Here is a 15,312-nt window from a genome sequence, read left to right as displayed (position 1 = left end):
TCTTCTTTGTCAAAAAGAAGGACGGCGGACTCCGCTTCGTCCAGGACTACCGTGCTCTCAACGCAATGACTGTCAAAAACCGGTACCCCCTTCCGCTGATCAACGACCTCATCAACCGGCTCAAAGGTGCTCGTTACTTCACCAAACTCGACGTCCGTTGGGGCTTCAACAACGTCCGGATCAAGGAAGGTGACGAGTGGAAAGCGGCTTTCCGGACTAACCGAGGCCTGTTCGAGCCCTTGGTGATGTATTTCGGCCTGACAAACTCTCCCTGACGTTCCAAACGATGATGAATGACATTTTCCAGGACCTCATCCTCTCCGGAGACGTCATGATCTACCTTGACGACATCCTGATCGCCCATTCCGACCTCCGGAAACACCGGCAGATCGTTCAGGAGGTCTTGCGGCGACTCCGAGAGCACAAGTTGTACCTCCGAGCGGAGAAGTGCGACTTTGAAAAATCGTCAATCGAGTACCTCGGAGTCATCATCTCCCACAACCACGTCGAAATGGACCCCGTCAAGGTCGCAGGTGTCTCCGCTTGGCCGACTCCGGAGAACAAGAAGGACATTCAGCAGTTCCTTGGGTTCGCTAATTTCTACCGCAGGTTCATTCGGGACTTCTCAGCCCTCGCGCGACCGCTCTTCGTGCTCACCAAGAAGGACCAGAAGTGGACCTGGGGCGACGCAGAGGCCTCCGCGTTCCAGGCAATTAAGGACGCGGTCACCTCGGAACCGGTTTTGGCGATTCCGGACGACACACGGCCTTTCCGACTCGAGGCTGACAGCTCTGATTATGCGACGGGGGCGGTTCTTTCACAATCCGCCCCGGACGGGAAGTGGCACCCTGTAGCATTCTATTCCAAAAGCTTAAATGATGTCCAGCGCAACTACGAAATCCACGACAAGGAGATGCTCGCGATCATCCGCGCACTCGAGGAGTATAGACACTTCCTCGAGGGTGCCGCGCATCCCATCGAGATTTGGACTGACCATAAGAATTTGGAGTACTTCAGGAAGACGCAGCACCTCAACCGGAGACAGGCCCGCTGGTCCCTCTACCTCTCCCGGTTTGACTTCACGCTGCACCACAAGCCCGGTCGCGACATGGGCCGGCCTGACGCCCTCTCTCGGAGACCCGACCACGGAATCGATTCCGACAACTCCGGCGTCGTCCTTCTGCGTCCCGAACTCTTCCACGTCCGCGCACTCGAGGGCGTTTCCGTTCCGGTCCCGGTTCCGAACTCCTTCGCGACATTCGCGATGCCCTCTCTGGTGAGCCTGACCTGGAAGAGCCCGTCGCACTAGCGGCCCGGCAACTCCTTAAAGTCCAAGGTCAAGCTCGAGGCCCCCGCTCCTCACGTTCTGACGAGTGGGCCGTCTCCGGCGGTCTTCTCCACTTCCGAGGGAAGATCGTTGTACCAAAGGACAAGGACCTCCGGAGACGCATCATCGAGCTCTGCCATGACACTCGAGTCGCCGGACACGCAGGTCGCTTCAAGACCTTGGAGTTGGTCTCTCGGAACTACTGGTGGCCCCAGATGTCTCGCCATATCGGCCGGTATGTCGCGACCTGTGACCTGTGCTGTCGCACCAAGGCACTCCGGAGACTTCCCCACGGAGAGCTGCACCCGACGGAAACGCCCCCAGAGCGTTGGCACACCGTCTCCGTCGACTTCATCGTCGAGCTCCCTGAGGCCCATGGGTACGACGCGATCATGGTCGTCGTGGACACCCTCGGAAAGCGAGCCCACTTCTCGGAGTGCCACACCACGGTCGACGCAGTAGGAGCAGCTCGCCTCTACTACCGGAACGTCTGGTGGCACCATGGGACTCCGGAAAAGTACGTCTCCGACCACGGCTCGCAGTTCATCGCGGACTTCACCCGAGAACTATGGCGTCTAATCGGCATCAAGCCTGCCACGTCCACCGCGTACCACCCGCAGACGGATGGCCAGACAGAGCGCGTCAACCAGGAACTGGAACAGTACCTGCGGATCTTCACCAACTATCAGCAGGACGACTGGGACGAGCTGATTCCGGCCGCGGAGTTCGCTTACAACAACCACGTTCACTCCTCCACCCAACAAGTTCCTTTCATGACGGACACGGGACGACTCCCGCGCATGGGCTTTGAACCCGGAGTCTGTTCCGCCATAGAGTCAGTGAACGAGTTCCGCGACCGAATCGCCACTGGGGTTGCCGAAGCCAAGGCCGCGCTTACTAAGGCCAAGGAGGAGTACAAACGCTACTACGACCGGAGACGCACTCCGTCTCCGGAGTTTAAGGTTGGCGACCGTGTCTGGCTGGATGCTTCTGACATCAGGACGACTCGCCCCTCGGAGAAGTTCTCCCACCGCCGTCTGGGACCATTCAAGATAGTCGCGGAGATCAGCAAAGGTGCCTACAAACTCGACCTCCCTCCACGCTACTCGAAGCTCCACCCGGTCTTCCCCGTCGTCAAGCTCGAGCTCGCTCAAGACGACCCCTTTGATGGACGCCCTGGCTACGACCAGCCCCCTCCGGACCTCGAGGACGGAGTCCCGGAGTGGGAAGTAGACGAAATCTTGGACGCTAGGGTCAGGTATAGGCGGCTGAACTACTTCGTCAGGTGGAAAGGCTACGACGCGTCGCACGACCAGTGGGTCCGCTTCGACCGCGTCTTCGCCCCAGACAAAATTGCGGAGTTCTATCGTAGGTACCCCGGCAAACCACGGCACATCGCCTCCACGACCTTCGACACAATTCCTTTCCGATCTATGCGTCGGGGCGCCGCATTCAAAGGGGGGGGTGATGTCAGGGGAACCTCCCTTTCGGCCCGGAATCGACCCGATTCCGACTCCGGTGATCGCATCACCGCCATCAATCGCATCACCGCCCCCGCCTGGCGATCCCCCTGGGACCTGGCCTGCGACATGGCGCAGGCATACTGCACGGAGCAACGATCAACCTTGGCGCGTCAAGAGCGCAGTATATAGTTCAGCTACCTAGCAGGCGGACCCTTAGAGTTTCTTCTCTTTGGATCCTCCCCTGCTAGGACCTTGATCTCAGGCCTCCGGGGTTGCCCTTACAGGCACACACGTTGCGCCAGTTGGGATACCCGATTAAGGCCGCCCTTGATATATTGGCAGGGCCGCTCAAAAGGGCCTCGACACATGCTGCAAGTTGTTAGGGCGTCTGTGATGCTGCTAACGAGGAGTCTACCGTCATAGTTGGGCATTGTTGTCCTGTTGCCAAAAAATATCCGTTGAGACGAGATTCACTGGTAAGAGAAGCTATGACCACTCCGCATTTATACCATGCGACGCGGACTTCGGGCCGCAGTAGGATTGACCAGTCTCTCCAAGACGACTATGCAGTGCCATCCAGCTGTCGGCCTTATCGATCTCTCTCCATGGGGTGCTCCATGAACCACAAGCCTTTGTTCTGCAGACGTCATGGTTGCCCCAAGATAAGGGAGAGTTCTGGATCAAACATCGTTGAAGCGAGGAGAAGAGAACATGTTTATATTGTCAACGAATCACTTCATGACAACCGTGAACAAGACTACTGGGGAAATGGGAAGCGCCAAACATCCCAAATGCCGGATAGATTCATTTTGGAGCGGTCATCCGCATCCCTTGAGCAGAGCAGCAGCATATGACGACACATGTTGCGCGGAGATTTTTGTCATTTATTTTCCCAGAGTCGTAACGGCTTCTCGGGAACGTCCAGTCCAGAATTGTGGGGCAGTTTTCGGTGCGCGGAATGAGGGAGTGAATGAAGTTGCATGGATGGGTAGCTGTCTCCAGTATGCAGGCTAAGAGCGGGGAGCAGCGGTTCAAAGGGGCATATCTGGGCTAGCGTAGGCGACGCTGGTTCTTTGGTTCTGCATTGAAAGAATGAGTCGAAAAGCTATGACGTTGGCCGCTGAACGCACCCCTGCTCCTCCCTCTCGCATTGGTAGGCCCTGTGATTATGCTGGAGGCAGCTGGACGTGAGTCGGACGATGACAAGCCGAGAGGATGCGAGAACGGCGTTGGCGAGTTGGTCCCAAGAGAGAACGGCATGAGAAGCTCCCGACCAGCAGCCGTAAAGCGGGTGGCGAGAGAGGGGGGGGCCGTGTCTGGAACAGAGGAATAAGCCCTTCCGCGTTAAAAAGAGAAGGAGAAGGGTCAGACTCACTGCAATGACGCGTGGCCCGCACCAAGTACCGCGTTTTGCTCCCTTCTCGACACCCTCCATCATTCCTCCACTCCTTTCGGCGAGTGCATTCGCATTTTCACCCTCTGGAGAGCCTTCGGACGCCAGCTTGAAGCCATTCTCGCGACACAGTAGTTGCCCTGAGTAAGCGCCTCAGTCAACAAGCAAAATTGGCGAGCGCAGATACGTGCCTTGTCAGCCAGCGGGACCTGAGCAACGTAGTCCGGATACCCTCCTCTTGGTCGACATTGGTGAACCAGGGTTAAATGAATGAGCGTATGATCACCAGGTGGTGGTCAAGAGGAAGAAGGAAAGATCTGCTGTGACGTTGCGAGAGGCGGCTATTCCCACTTTCCTTCTGCTCCCACTACGATTCTGAAGGCCCTTTAAGTCCCAGAACCCAAATGGACTCTACACTCTCAATGGAGACTCACGCCGTTGAGGACGACACCACACAACTGCGTCAGGAAGCAGACGAGATCGACAAAGCAATCACGCGCCTCAAAGCCGAGCTGGCCCGCCTCGAAGCCCAGCGCAAAACCATTCGGGGGAAGCTCTCCCGTGTCGTCTATCCCGTCAACAGCCTCCCTACCGAGGTGCTCTGCCACATATTCGCGGCGGCGGCATCGTCGTCCCCGCTGAAGGAGGTCACCGCTGTGCTCCTCAGCATTACCAGTGTCTGCCAGCGCTGGCGAGACGTTGCCATCTCCGAGCCAGAAATTTGGACCAGATTGTGCTACGTACTCGACAACCAGGATCGGGACCGCCTTTTTTACCGCTTCTTGGAGCGCAGCAACGGCTTGCCGATAACAATTGCTCTGGATGCACGCGACCATCTCTCGTTGCCACCGACCTTCTTCAGATCGTGTTCTCAGTGGAAGGAAGCCGATATATCCCTCCCCGGGGGATTTGTTTTCGACTTTCTTGCCATAGGATTCTCCCTGATCCTTCCCCATCTCGAAACGCTCACTCTAGTACTTCTGCCCAAAGACTGGGGGTCCGCATTGCAGCATCCCGTGTTCTCTAACGCACCGCGGCTCTGCGATATCTCCATCGCCTATCCAAACCTCCTTCTCCAGCTCGGTTTCCCTCTGCAACAGCTGCGCAAGTTAACTCTTCTGCAAGATATCTTGCTGCACGAGCTTCTCGCGCTGCTCCCGCATGTTCAGGCGCTCGAGCATTTGTCAATCTACTCCATCCTACGCGTGCGGGACGATATCTCCGGCGACAGGCACATCATGCAGTCCATGTCCACGTTGTCGCTTTGTGGGAAGGGCAGCAGTCTTATTCTGCCGCACGTATTCCTGCCGCGCTTAACAATGCTCAGTATCTCTACCTTTGAAGACATTGACGCAGAAGTACTCGTTCGCCCTGGCATCCTCCGCTCCTTGTCTAATCTGGCAACACTGGTGGTACACCTCACTTACTACAACGATCTGTCCTTCCTCGCGCTCTTGCGCGCCCCTGACATCAATATGTTAGCGGTCAAGCATCTGATTGTGACGTTGGCCAATATGTCCGCCCAGACCAGACAGGAGGTCGTCGCCGCCTTCTCCCGCCACGACTTCCTCCCCGACCTTGTGTCCTTGACGCTGTTCATTCCCTCCGCCGTCCCCTCCAGCACTATCCGCCCTTTCGTCGAGGGACTCGGCCAGCGGGTTGCGGACACGGTCGTTCCGCGCAGTGTCCCGTTCAGAAGGCTTGTTGTAGAGTCCCAGATTTCGCCGAATGCGATTTCCATCGATGATGCGCGGGAGCTGGGCGCTCTGCAGCAAAGATTGCAAGAAATGACATGATGGGTTTCACGCAAGAGTCGGCAAGATTATATCCTTAGAGGTGTAGAAGTGCGCGCAAGTGCTGCTGCAGCTGCATAGATACCTTTTTTGCCAAATTTACCAGTTGCCAGTCTCAACAAATTGTGCAATGTTAACTTATGAACAGCATTGAAGTTAATTTAATCCAGTCAGAATTTACAAATCCGCACGCATACTAATCACTCATCAACCCATTCCACGTCCTCCTGCCGCAGCCGCGCAGCTCCCCCCTCGTACATGAAATAGTTGGGACCAGAATGGATAACGGGCTCGGCTGGCAAGCCTCGGCCCGGCTTCACCCGCGCCTTGCTCCCTTTGCCCGACGACCCGCTGCGCCCAGGCATGCCGGGGACGCCACCGCTAATGACCGTAGTATTCATCCCGGGGAATCTGTAAGTCCCTCCCCCGGCGTTGTAGTATCCATTCCATCGGCCATAACTATCGCTGCCCGCCGCCCCCTGTCCCGGACGTCTGCTCCGCCCGGGCCGCCCCGGCACGCCGTCCGCAAAGAAGCTGCCGAGGTCGAAGTTGCCTCCTACGACTATGGCGCTCCCGGCGCCGCCAGTCCCGCCATTACCTCCTGTGTGCGCGCCAGGCAAACCTGGCAACCCCGTGCTCCCCCGCAGGGTGTAAGTGGTGCGGGTCCCACCGGCGCGCAGCAGGTCGTCGAGATTGATGACTCCGGCGTCGACCCCTGGGACCGGCGGTGGCGTCGGCGGGCGGTCGGCATTGGCTTTAGGCTGCGTCTCTTCCTGACAACAGTGAGCAAGCTTGCATAGCAGGCAACAACACACTTGGCATACCGCTCCTTGGGCTTGTGCTTGCTCGTCGTCTGAATGCTCAGTGCTGTCTTCAACGGTGCTGGCCGGTGTCTTGTGGTGAATCTGGGCCATGGGTGCTTTCGAGGAGTTGGAGAATAGCAGCAGGATTTGGCCCGCATTATATAGAGATAGAAGCGGCCGCGTTTCTTGTCCACAAACCAAAGTTGGCGATCAGCAGACGTAAACAAATGAAAAATGATACCCTTCGCTCCGAGTCCGCGCGGCGACCGTGCGGTACAGTGTACACGCTCGCCTGGCCCTGAGGTCTCACGCAGGATTTACTGTAAGTGACTAGTAAGCGCCGCACAAAGTGACAAATTGACGGACACAACTAGCAACGCTGCAATTGCTGCACCTGCATCAATTCGATTCAGTGCTGAGCTTTCGCATGCGACGCCGAAGCCACTTACTAGGCTAGTCTTCGGGACGGTCTTCTGCTTGACTTGAACCTGAGCTCGCTTCCCATGAGCTTCGTGGCTCGCCGAAATTCTTGCGCCGCGACAGATTAAGTATTAGCGCTGGAGTCGATCGCCATTTTCGCAGCGCGTGTCAGAAATTCGATGTATGGAGAGGAAAGAAAGGGTAGACACGCGGCTGGGGACTCAGGCTATAATCGAGCAAGCAACGCGTTCAGTAAAGGAACGGAAAAAGGAGCACTGAAAGCCCACACGCGCGGAGGATGAAAGTCGGCGACGAACACTGTGCGACGGGTTAGCCACGACGCGATCGTAAAAATGAACGAACCAGGTAAATGAATTGTAGGCAATACTAATAAGGAAGGAAGCAGAGATGGATAAGACAGCGTGGATGTCAAAAGGTAAGGTAGGTAGCAAGTACAATAGGTAAAAATTGAGTAGGTAATATGAGGTATGTAGCCACGAGGAAGAGTGCTCAGAACAGAGCAAGGGAGACGGCGACGGTAGAGTGAGGACGGGAGAGAAATGGGACATTAACAGATAAGAACACCCACACAGAAGCTGATTAGCACGATCAAGAGTGCCGCTGCCTAGAATCATCCCAGCTACCACGAGGATGGAATTGTAGCGGAAATCGTGCTTGAGGAGAAATCCGCAGGACGCGAGCTCATTGACAACTAGAAACACGGCCGCGCAGTCTTCAGCGAAACCAATTCGAAAGGGATACAAGGGGCCGTTGTCGACAGAAAGATATGACTTGAAGCTTTCCACACCGTTCTTCATCACCAGTGGGATGAATCTCCAGCTCTTCTTCTTCTCAGACCTGCCACCTCCAGTCCGACCAAATCTCCCTCGCCTCACCCGGCTTCACCCCAAACGCGACCGACGACAGGCATAGTCCCTCTATATCAATCACTTGGCTTTTTAGATGTCGGGAAGGACGTCTAGAACGACCAAGGCTGCATTTGGTCACTGCGAAAGCCAAGTAAGCACGAGCACAAATGTCGGATAACACACCTCTGTCCCGAGCCAGCGCCTATCTCTCCACCCCTGGATTCCGCCTCCTCGCGTCCCGTCTTCCCGCCTCTGTCGCACGCGCGCGCCTATTAGGCCAGGAACCTGGGTAAAAACTGGTCAGTATACAACATTAACGCGAGACGAATGCGCTCACCGTCATCCTTTCCAGCTCCGAGTCAACACCCATGGATTTGTCTCACAGAAGAAGGGTGAAGGCGCGATGATAGCCATCGTGGTGGTGGTCAGGAAGAGAAGGTAGTTTTGCTGTGACCTTGTTACTCAGGCACCGTTCCGACTACCTTCCGACGTCGACCAAGGTTGAGCACGATTCTGTTCAAGTTCATCATCGACACCAGTGCCCATGGAGGAGCATGATACTAGCAGCAGCGACCCGCTCAAGCAAAGCTTACCTCCAGAAACTCTCGATCCTTCAGACGTCATTCGGCTTCGGCAAGAGGCAGAAAACGTCGATAACACGATTCGCGCCCTTCAAACGCAGCTGCTCCAGCTCGAGGCGCGTCGTAGCGCCATACAAGACAGGCTTTCGGCCGTCATTTACCCCGTCAACACACTTCCCGCAGAAGTTCTTTGCCACACCTTCCAGGCATTGGTGGCTTCATCTATCCCGATTGAAGTCAACTCTGCGCTCCTCAGCATCACTGCAGTCTGTCAGCGGTGGCGCAGCGTTGCCATTGCGGACCCGCACCTTTGGACGACACTGTGCTATATCTTGCGAGCTCCGATTCGTGACTACCGCGACCCGCTGTTCTACTGTTTCCTGGAGCGCACCCAAGGGCTCCCAATCGTGGTCCACATTGACGAACGCGGGACCTCACAATGCTCACTTCCCTCAGTCTTGTTTGACTCCTCCCACCAATGGACAGAAGCCTACCTAACTGATGCGGATGCGGAATCGGATGGCACCACCTTCCGTACTTTCAGGCTTGGCTCTCTGGATACGGTGCTGAATCTTCCGTATCTTACCACCCTCACGCTTAATGTCGATATGTCCGCTGGGCATGACCACTCCCGGACATTCGGGAATGCCCCTCATCTCCGAGAGCTCACTATCAGCCACCTCCCCCTCGTCAGCCTCCTCGGGTTTCCGGTACACCAGCTGCGTAAGCTCACTCTGCTACGTAGCACATCATCCGGTGACACTCTCTATTTGCTTCCACGTCTCGTAGCCCTGGAGGAACTCACCCTCGACTCGCTTTTCCACAACCAACGTGGCGATCAACAGCCAATCGAGCTTCCATTGCTGACGACATTATCTCTCCTCGGGGATGAAAGCTGCGGGATAACGCGCTTCTTGATCTTACCACGTCTCACAACCCTCCGTCTCTCTACCTTCGACGAATACGATGGAAATATCTTGGTTCCAGACTGCCTCCGACGCTCCTCCGCCAACTTGGCCTCCTTGTCTCTTAAGCATGCGTATTACACAGACTTCGCCATACTCTTGCAGTCCCCCATAGTCAGCACCGCGCTTAAGAGTCTCACTGTCACCTCATTGAAGGCGACCCACCGCGAGGCCATGGCCCTCGCCACACTCCTTTCCCGCGCCGACTTCCTCCCGAGCCTCGAAAAACTCACATTTGTCGCCTCGGGGTCGCCCCCATATCTGCTTCTCTCGTTCTTGCGCGGTCTGCATCGGCGCGTTGCCCACTGGCAATCACTTTCCGGCAGTGCTCAACACGCAACGAACTTGAAACTGCGAAGCTTTCGGGTCCAGCTTCCGGAGGGAGTGTCCATGGAGGACATGCGCCAATTGCACAGGCTCCAGCAGACCCTGCACTCTTACCAGTCCGCCAGAGGAAGTACTGTAACGGACCGATTACCTCAGCACTTCGACCACAAATATATGTAGTTAACACTTGCCATATCACGGTGCTTATACCCGGCTGCTGTAGGACATGGTACACAATACTACTACTCCGGTACGCATTCACTTTACCTGCTCCAATGTTTGCTGCAGAGTGCGCAACTCTTGCAATTCCTCGTCGGACATTCCATCTGGCGACCTTTGCCACTCCACAATGAGCTTTTTAAGCTTGATCTTGTGCTGCTCCCCGCGCGAGACAGCATTGGCAAGGCGCGCGTTAACTCCCACCACGAATGGGCGAATAGAGCCAGAAATGGCAGGAGCGACAATGAGGGTTAAAGACTGGAGCTCGGGCAGAAATTCGGGGCTGGAAAACGCAGCAACAATGTTGTTTTGGGTTTCTTCCGACATGGGGACGACGGTGACGGTCAGATGGTGGAGCGGAAGCCTATTGGCGTCGGGAGAGAGCAAGAGCGCGGCTAGGGAGCGATCACGCTCATTCTTGAGGACAATTGTTATTGACACAAGATTGGTCAAGGAATGCAGGATTCCGGGCGCTGGGCGTGTGAAAACCGCTTTATCAAAGTTATTAAAGTCGGAGAGATGGAGCTTGGAGAGGCGGGGTACGTGCACGTGAGGCAAAATAACACTGCTGCCCTCCCCCAAGAGCGATAGTGTGGTCAAGAATGGTAGGTCAACTTGAAGTCTGTCGTCAACGTCATCCGAGTCATGATGAGTGTCGCTGGGTGGAATAGACCCAAGCGACAGGTCCTCTAACGCCGTCAGTTGCAGGAGCAGCACGCGAATGTCTTGACGCAGGCTGTGGTGCAGAATGGTAAGTTTGCGAACCTGGTGCAACGGAAATGCAAGCCGGGTAAGAAGGTGTGAGAAGTTGACAGACACTGTGCGGAGCTGCGGTGCATTCGAGAATGTCTGGTAGCGGTTCATAGTCCTGGATTCAGGTACCCAGAGCGAGAGAGTGACTTCTTCGAGATGGGGGAGGGCCAGCACAGCGGAATCGCCCAGGACGTCAAAATCGAGCGGGGAGGTGATGGGAAATGCTATTTTGGCGTCCTTCCACCGGGAACACGATTCAAAGAAGTTCGGTCGCCAGTCTAAGATACTCTTACTCCTTTCGTCCAGAGTAAAGCTGATCGGAAGCCCTCGGCTTCGTTGCAAGAAACGGCTGAAGAGCCTGTCCTCGCCTCCATGCTTGCCAGGAACATAACATAGTCGTGTCCAGAGAGCTGGATTCGCGATGGCAACGTTGTGCCAGTGTCGACACACAAGAATGATGCGCAACAGGAGCGAGTTAACCTTTTTGGGTTGAGTCAACGATGCTGCTGCCACGAATATGCGGCCAAGGACTTCAGGAGGGAGACTGTTGACGGGGTACACGACACCGGAAAGCTTGTCCCCGATGGCTTCGCGCCGCGCTTCGAGTTCGACCAGCTGGGATTTCAAGGTATGAATTGTCTTGTCGAGACTCTCCGCTTCTTGTCGCAGTTGGACGATGATTTCATGGGCATCCTCAGATTTTGAAGAGGGTTCAAGTGTCATGGATATCATATATGGATTCCCGACGAGTAAGTTCTATGAGAGAGGGTGGAAGTGGAGGTCAGCGAGTAAGTGCCAATGTCACACACTGAATCTCGACCACCCATCCAGTCGCCATCCCCGTCCCCTGCCTCTGTATCTCCCCTTTGCACCGACTGGGAGATGTGCGGACCATGTTCCATTGATCCCGCTGGCTTGCGAAGTACGTGTTGAGCTGGCCACCAGTTTTCAGTCGCTGACGCGCTTGTCAGACTCCAAGAGGACGGACAAGTGAGCCTTAGTGAGGCCTCGGTCTCTTGCCAAGGCCATGGGATTGTATATGCGGTGTGGATTTGGAGCTGGGATGTGTTGACCGACGGATTGGCGGAGGGGTAATGAGCAGGAGGATGAGCACGATGAGCAAACGGCTACATGGCATTCCTTGGTCGGCCTTACACCCGATCATTCTTCCTCCCAACCGCCACCGGGGCCCTATTATTGACACGCCAGCCTCTTTTGAAGACGACGAAGCCGTATCTGCAGCAGAAAATGGCACACTGTCTCTTATTAAGCCAGTTGCGCAACACCTTATGCTCTTTGCTGACACGTACCAGCTCGTTCCCTCGAAGAACCTGAACGTCGCAGCAAACACGGTGAAAACCACAGAAAACACGGTGAAAACCACAGAACGCAGGAATGAAGGAAGATCATTAAGGGTCATGCTAGACGACGAATAGATGGGGGCAGATACCGTCCAGGACGCGAATAACTTGAACATCGGACTACAGGATATGGTACTATCCGGTGTGTCTTTCCCGCCTACACCACAACTGACGAAACCGTACATTTCCCTCACAGAGCCGAATTTCGAATCTTGATATGGCTCTTCCTGCAAATATTTCCACAAATATTTCCGCCACCCTCTCTCACCATCTACCTCCTCAATATAGTCTAGCATTACAGGCAAGGACCGTCGCTTCTCCCATTGTGGTCATGCGACCAGTACTTTACCCCCTTACTTATTCATACATGTTTTCAAACCTCTTTCGCATTCTCGTTTCACCATGACACACCTCATGCTCTCCTACGACACAGATGTATGTAGGCATTCGGCAAATAATATACTAGTATGTGTATACGGACGCGATTCAGAGTAAAGCGGTCAAGCACATGAGTGACCCCAATGAAGAATGCGGAAGGGATGATATGGGGAAAGGTATGTAGGTGCTGATGGTATGGTTTTCGGATTGACTGTTTGAGGCTAGACATTATTTATGTCGGTATCGCCATACAGGACGAAGACCTTAGTCTCCGGAAGAAAGACGTGAAATTGAGCCGCATCGATAGCAGTTGCTTGATGGATCGACTATATGGCAGGTGGGGAAGACGCAAAACCATTGCAGCTATTGTCGGCATTTCGAGGATGAAGTGACGATAGGCAGGCCATAGGAGCGTATTCTTCCTTCTTTGCACCGTATGGGGTTCTTTCCGACTACTGGTGAATGCCAGCGGCGCGCGCAGATAAATGGGGGACTGGGGGCAATGAATGTGACGAGGAGAATGAAAACGAGCTCAGTAATGCGCTCCGAGATCGCTCACAAAGTCCGGCGGGTAAACGAATGGCGCAAGGGATTAGCGGGGAGAGTGATAGTTGGCACGTAATTAGGCTTAGACTGCGAGGAATGCGGCTTCGCTGCACCAGCAAACGTGGACGAGGAAATGATTCGAGGGGCTTGCGGCGGGTTATCAAGTGAGAGGTGCAATGGGTGATGAGGGCTAGATATGGGGGGAAGGTTCTGCTGGTGGTCTAGCAGCTATTTGCGTCGGTGTATGAGCGCCATTTCGGCCATATACATATGAGCAGCAACAATAGCATCCCGCGGGCTTGGAGTTGCAGCAGCAGATTAAGATTGACGTCAGGGAGAGGGAAAGGTCGTGGTGAGGCCAATGAAGCACAACGCAGACGAAGCTGGTGCCGCGCTTGGTATTGTCTGCGAGAAATGATCATAAGCATGAAGCCTGGGGAAATAGACCAAAAACGCACCTTCGATTTTCTCAACCCCGCCAGTGATCTTCGCGGGCCCATATTTGCTCCCACAACGTATGAAGCCTGAGGAACCAGTGGATGCGGAGGACAACGGTCGACAGAATTTTTACCCTGCGAGAGGAAATGTGAGATGAGTATGTACGCTCGCGGAAGGAGCAGTCTGTTGAAACATACCTTTCATGGTGTAGGAAACAGCGCGCAGTACAGTCGGACTGCCCCAAACTAACGCCCTTCATCCTCGCTTCCCGCTTTCCCTTCGTCCTGCGGACCGCATAATGGGGTTCGAGGTCCGGCAACTGTAGACTTTGAGGGCATTGTCGTGTGCAATGGGAGAAGGAAGAGCCAATGGCCATGGGGGCGGCGTGTGGGTCCAGAACACACGGAGGAAGAGAAGGGAAAGATTCACTTTGCTTTTTGAGCCAGCAGATGGTCAAGGGCATCTTGTACCCTCAGAGTTTACGGATAAAAAGAAGAGCAGGCCTCGTCGTTGGACAAGACGAGAAGGCTGCCCAATGACTTTCCTTAGCGAAAGCCATGACCGACTAGGAAACTCACCACTAGTTCCACGCTGTTGCTTCCCCTTCAGCCAAACTCCTTGGTCCCCGTATCCTTGCTTTCCTCCCAAACCATCAAGCTGTCCCTTCATCCGCATACTGCCTGGTGGTGGTTTTGACATCGAGTCGGACTGCGGCTATAAAGGTGAAGTAAGATATAGATATAAGCTGACTTGCAGGCTACGAACCGTGTCAAGTGATTGCTGTCCGAGTAGCTTCACCCTTGAGCGTTGCGTCGGATGATAATGATCAGAGTGGTTGGTCAAGAGCGCAATTGTGACTTCGACCTCTGACACTGTTACTCGACAACTTCCACGACAATTCTTTGCACGCGTCCAGCGTTCAACGTGTTGGTTATTCTTATTGCCACTGGTGGCTGCGCAAACTCTCTAGCTTTCCATGTCTACCAGCAACTCCTCTCGAATTGCCAGAAGCACATCCTACCTGTCTTCCCTCCGCCAACTATCTCGAAACAATTTGCCACCTCCACCCGAGCTTGGCCACGACCTCGATGGCTTCTCTCTCGAACTAAGTGCCTGCGACGACGAAATAACACGCCTCAAAGATCAACTCGCGGACGCTAAACTCCTCCACAAACGATTGAAGGAAATCCAGGACGCCGCAAAGAGTTTGCGGTCTCCCATTCGTCGATTGCCCACCGAAATCCTCGTAATAATCTTCAACCACGTCTGGACCGCCTTTGCGAACTCGGAATCCGGCCCGTCATCCGACCGTCCATGGAGTCATAGTCGGTTCCCAAACTGTTCATTCGATTTGTTCAATGCGGCTTGCATTTGCCCCGCTTCTCGCCATGTCGGAAGTCTGTAAAGCCTGGAATGTCATCATTATGGGCACTCCTGAGCTATGGACAAAGCTATACGTCAGTAGCGCTGCATGGAATGAATATAGCAACGAACCCAATGGCCCGGGGAATGCGACACGGCTGCTAGAATTCGCGCTGATGCGTTCCCGCAATTTGCCGCTTTGTGTTCTCCTCGAGAGTTCACGCCGGGAGGAGGAGGAGGAGGATTCGGAATTTATGAAGAGAGGTGCCCTCACTATACTCGGTGCTACTTGTCACCGTTGGAAAACCGCAACC

The 15,312-nt window shown here is 54.8% G+C and overlaps 2 protein-coding genes across 2 annotated transcripts; both read left to right on the top strand.

The window, feature by feature from the left end:
• Positions 1-5,250: 5,250 nt before the first annotated feature.
• Positions 5,251-5,979, top strand: MIND_01328200 (uncharacterized protein; the record flags this gene model as incomplete). The annotated part of the gene is made up of 1 exon (XM_037369732.1): positions 5,251-5,979. The coding sequence occupies exon 1, from the start codon at positions 5,422-5,424 to the stop codon at positions 5,977-5,979; it is 558 nt and encodes a 185-aa protein (XP_037213728.1). The 5' UTR covers positions 5,251-5,421.
• Positions 5,980-8,612: 2,633 nt separating this feature from the next.
• MIND_01328100 (uncharacterized protein) lies at positions 8,613-10,121 on the top strand (the record flags this gene model as incomplete). The annotated part of the gene is made up of 1 exon (XM_037369731.1): positions 8,613-10,121. The coding sequence occupies one exon, from the start codon at positions 8,613-8,615 to the stop codon at positions 10,119-10,121; it is 1,509 nt and encodes a 502-aa protein (XP_037213727.1).
• Between the last annotated feature and the right edge of the window lie 5,191 nt (positions 10,122-15,312).

The sequence above is a fragment of the Mycena indigotica genome, assembly GCF_014461135.1.
Source record: "Mycena indigotica strain 171206Taipei chromosome Unknown Mind.scaff0015, whole genome shotgun sequence".
NCBI classification, from domain to species: Eukaryota; Fungi; Basidiomycota; class Agaricomycetes; order Agaricales; family Mycenaceae; genus Mycena; species Mycena indigotica.
The sequence above is the reverse complement of the archived record's forward strand: the minus strand, read 5'-3'. Positions and strand labels throughout refer to the sequence as shown.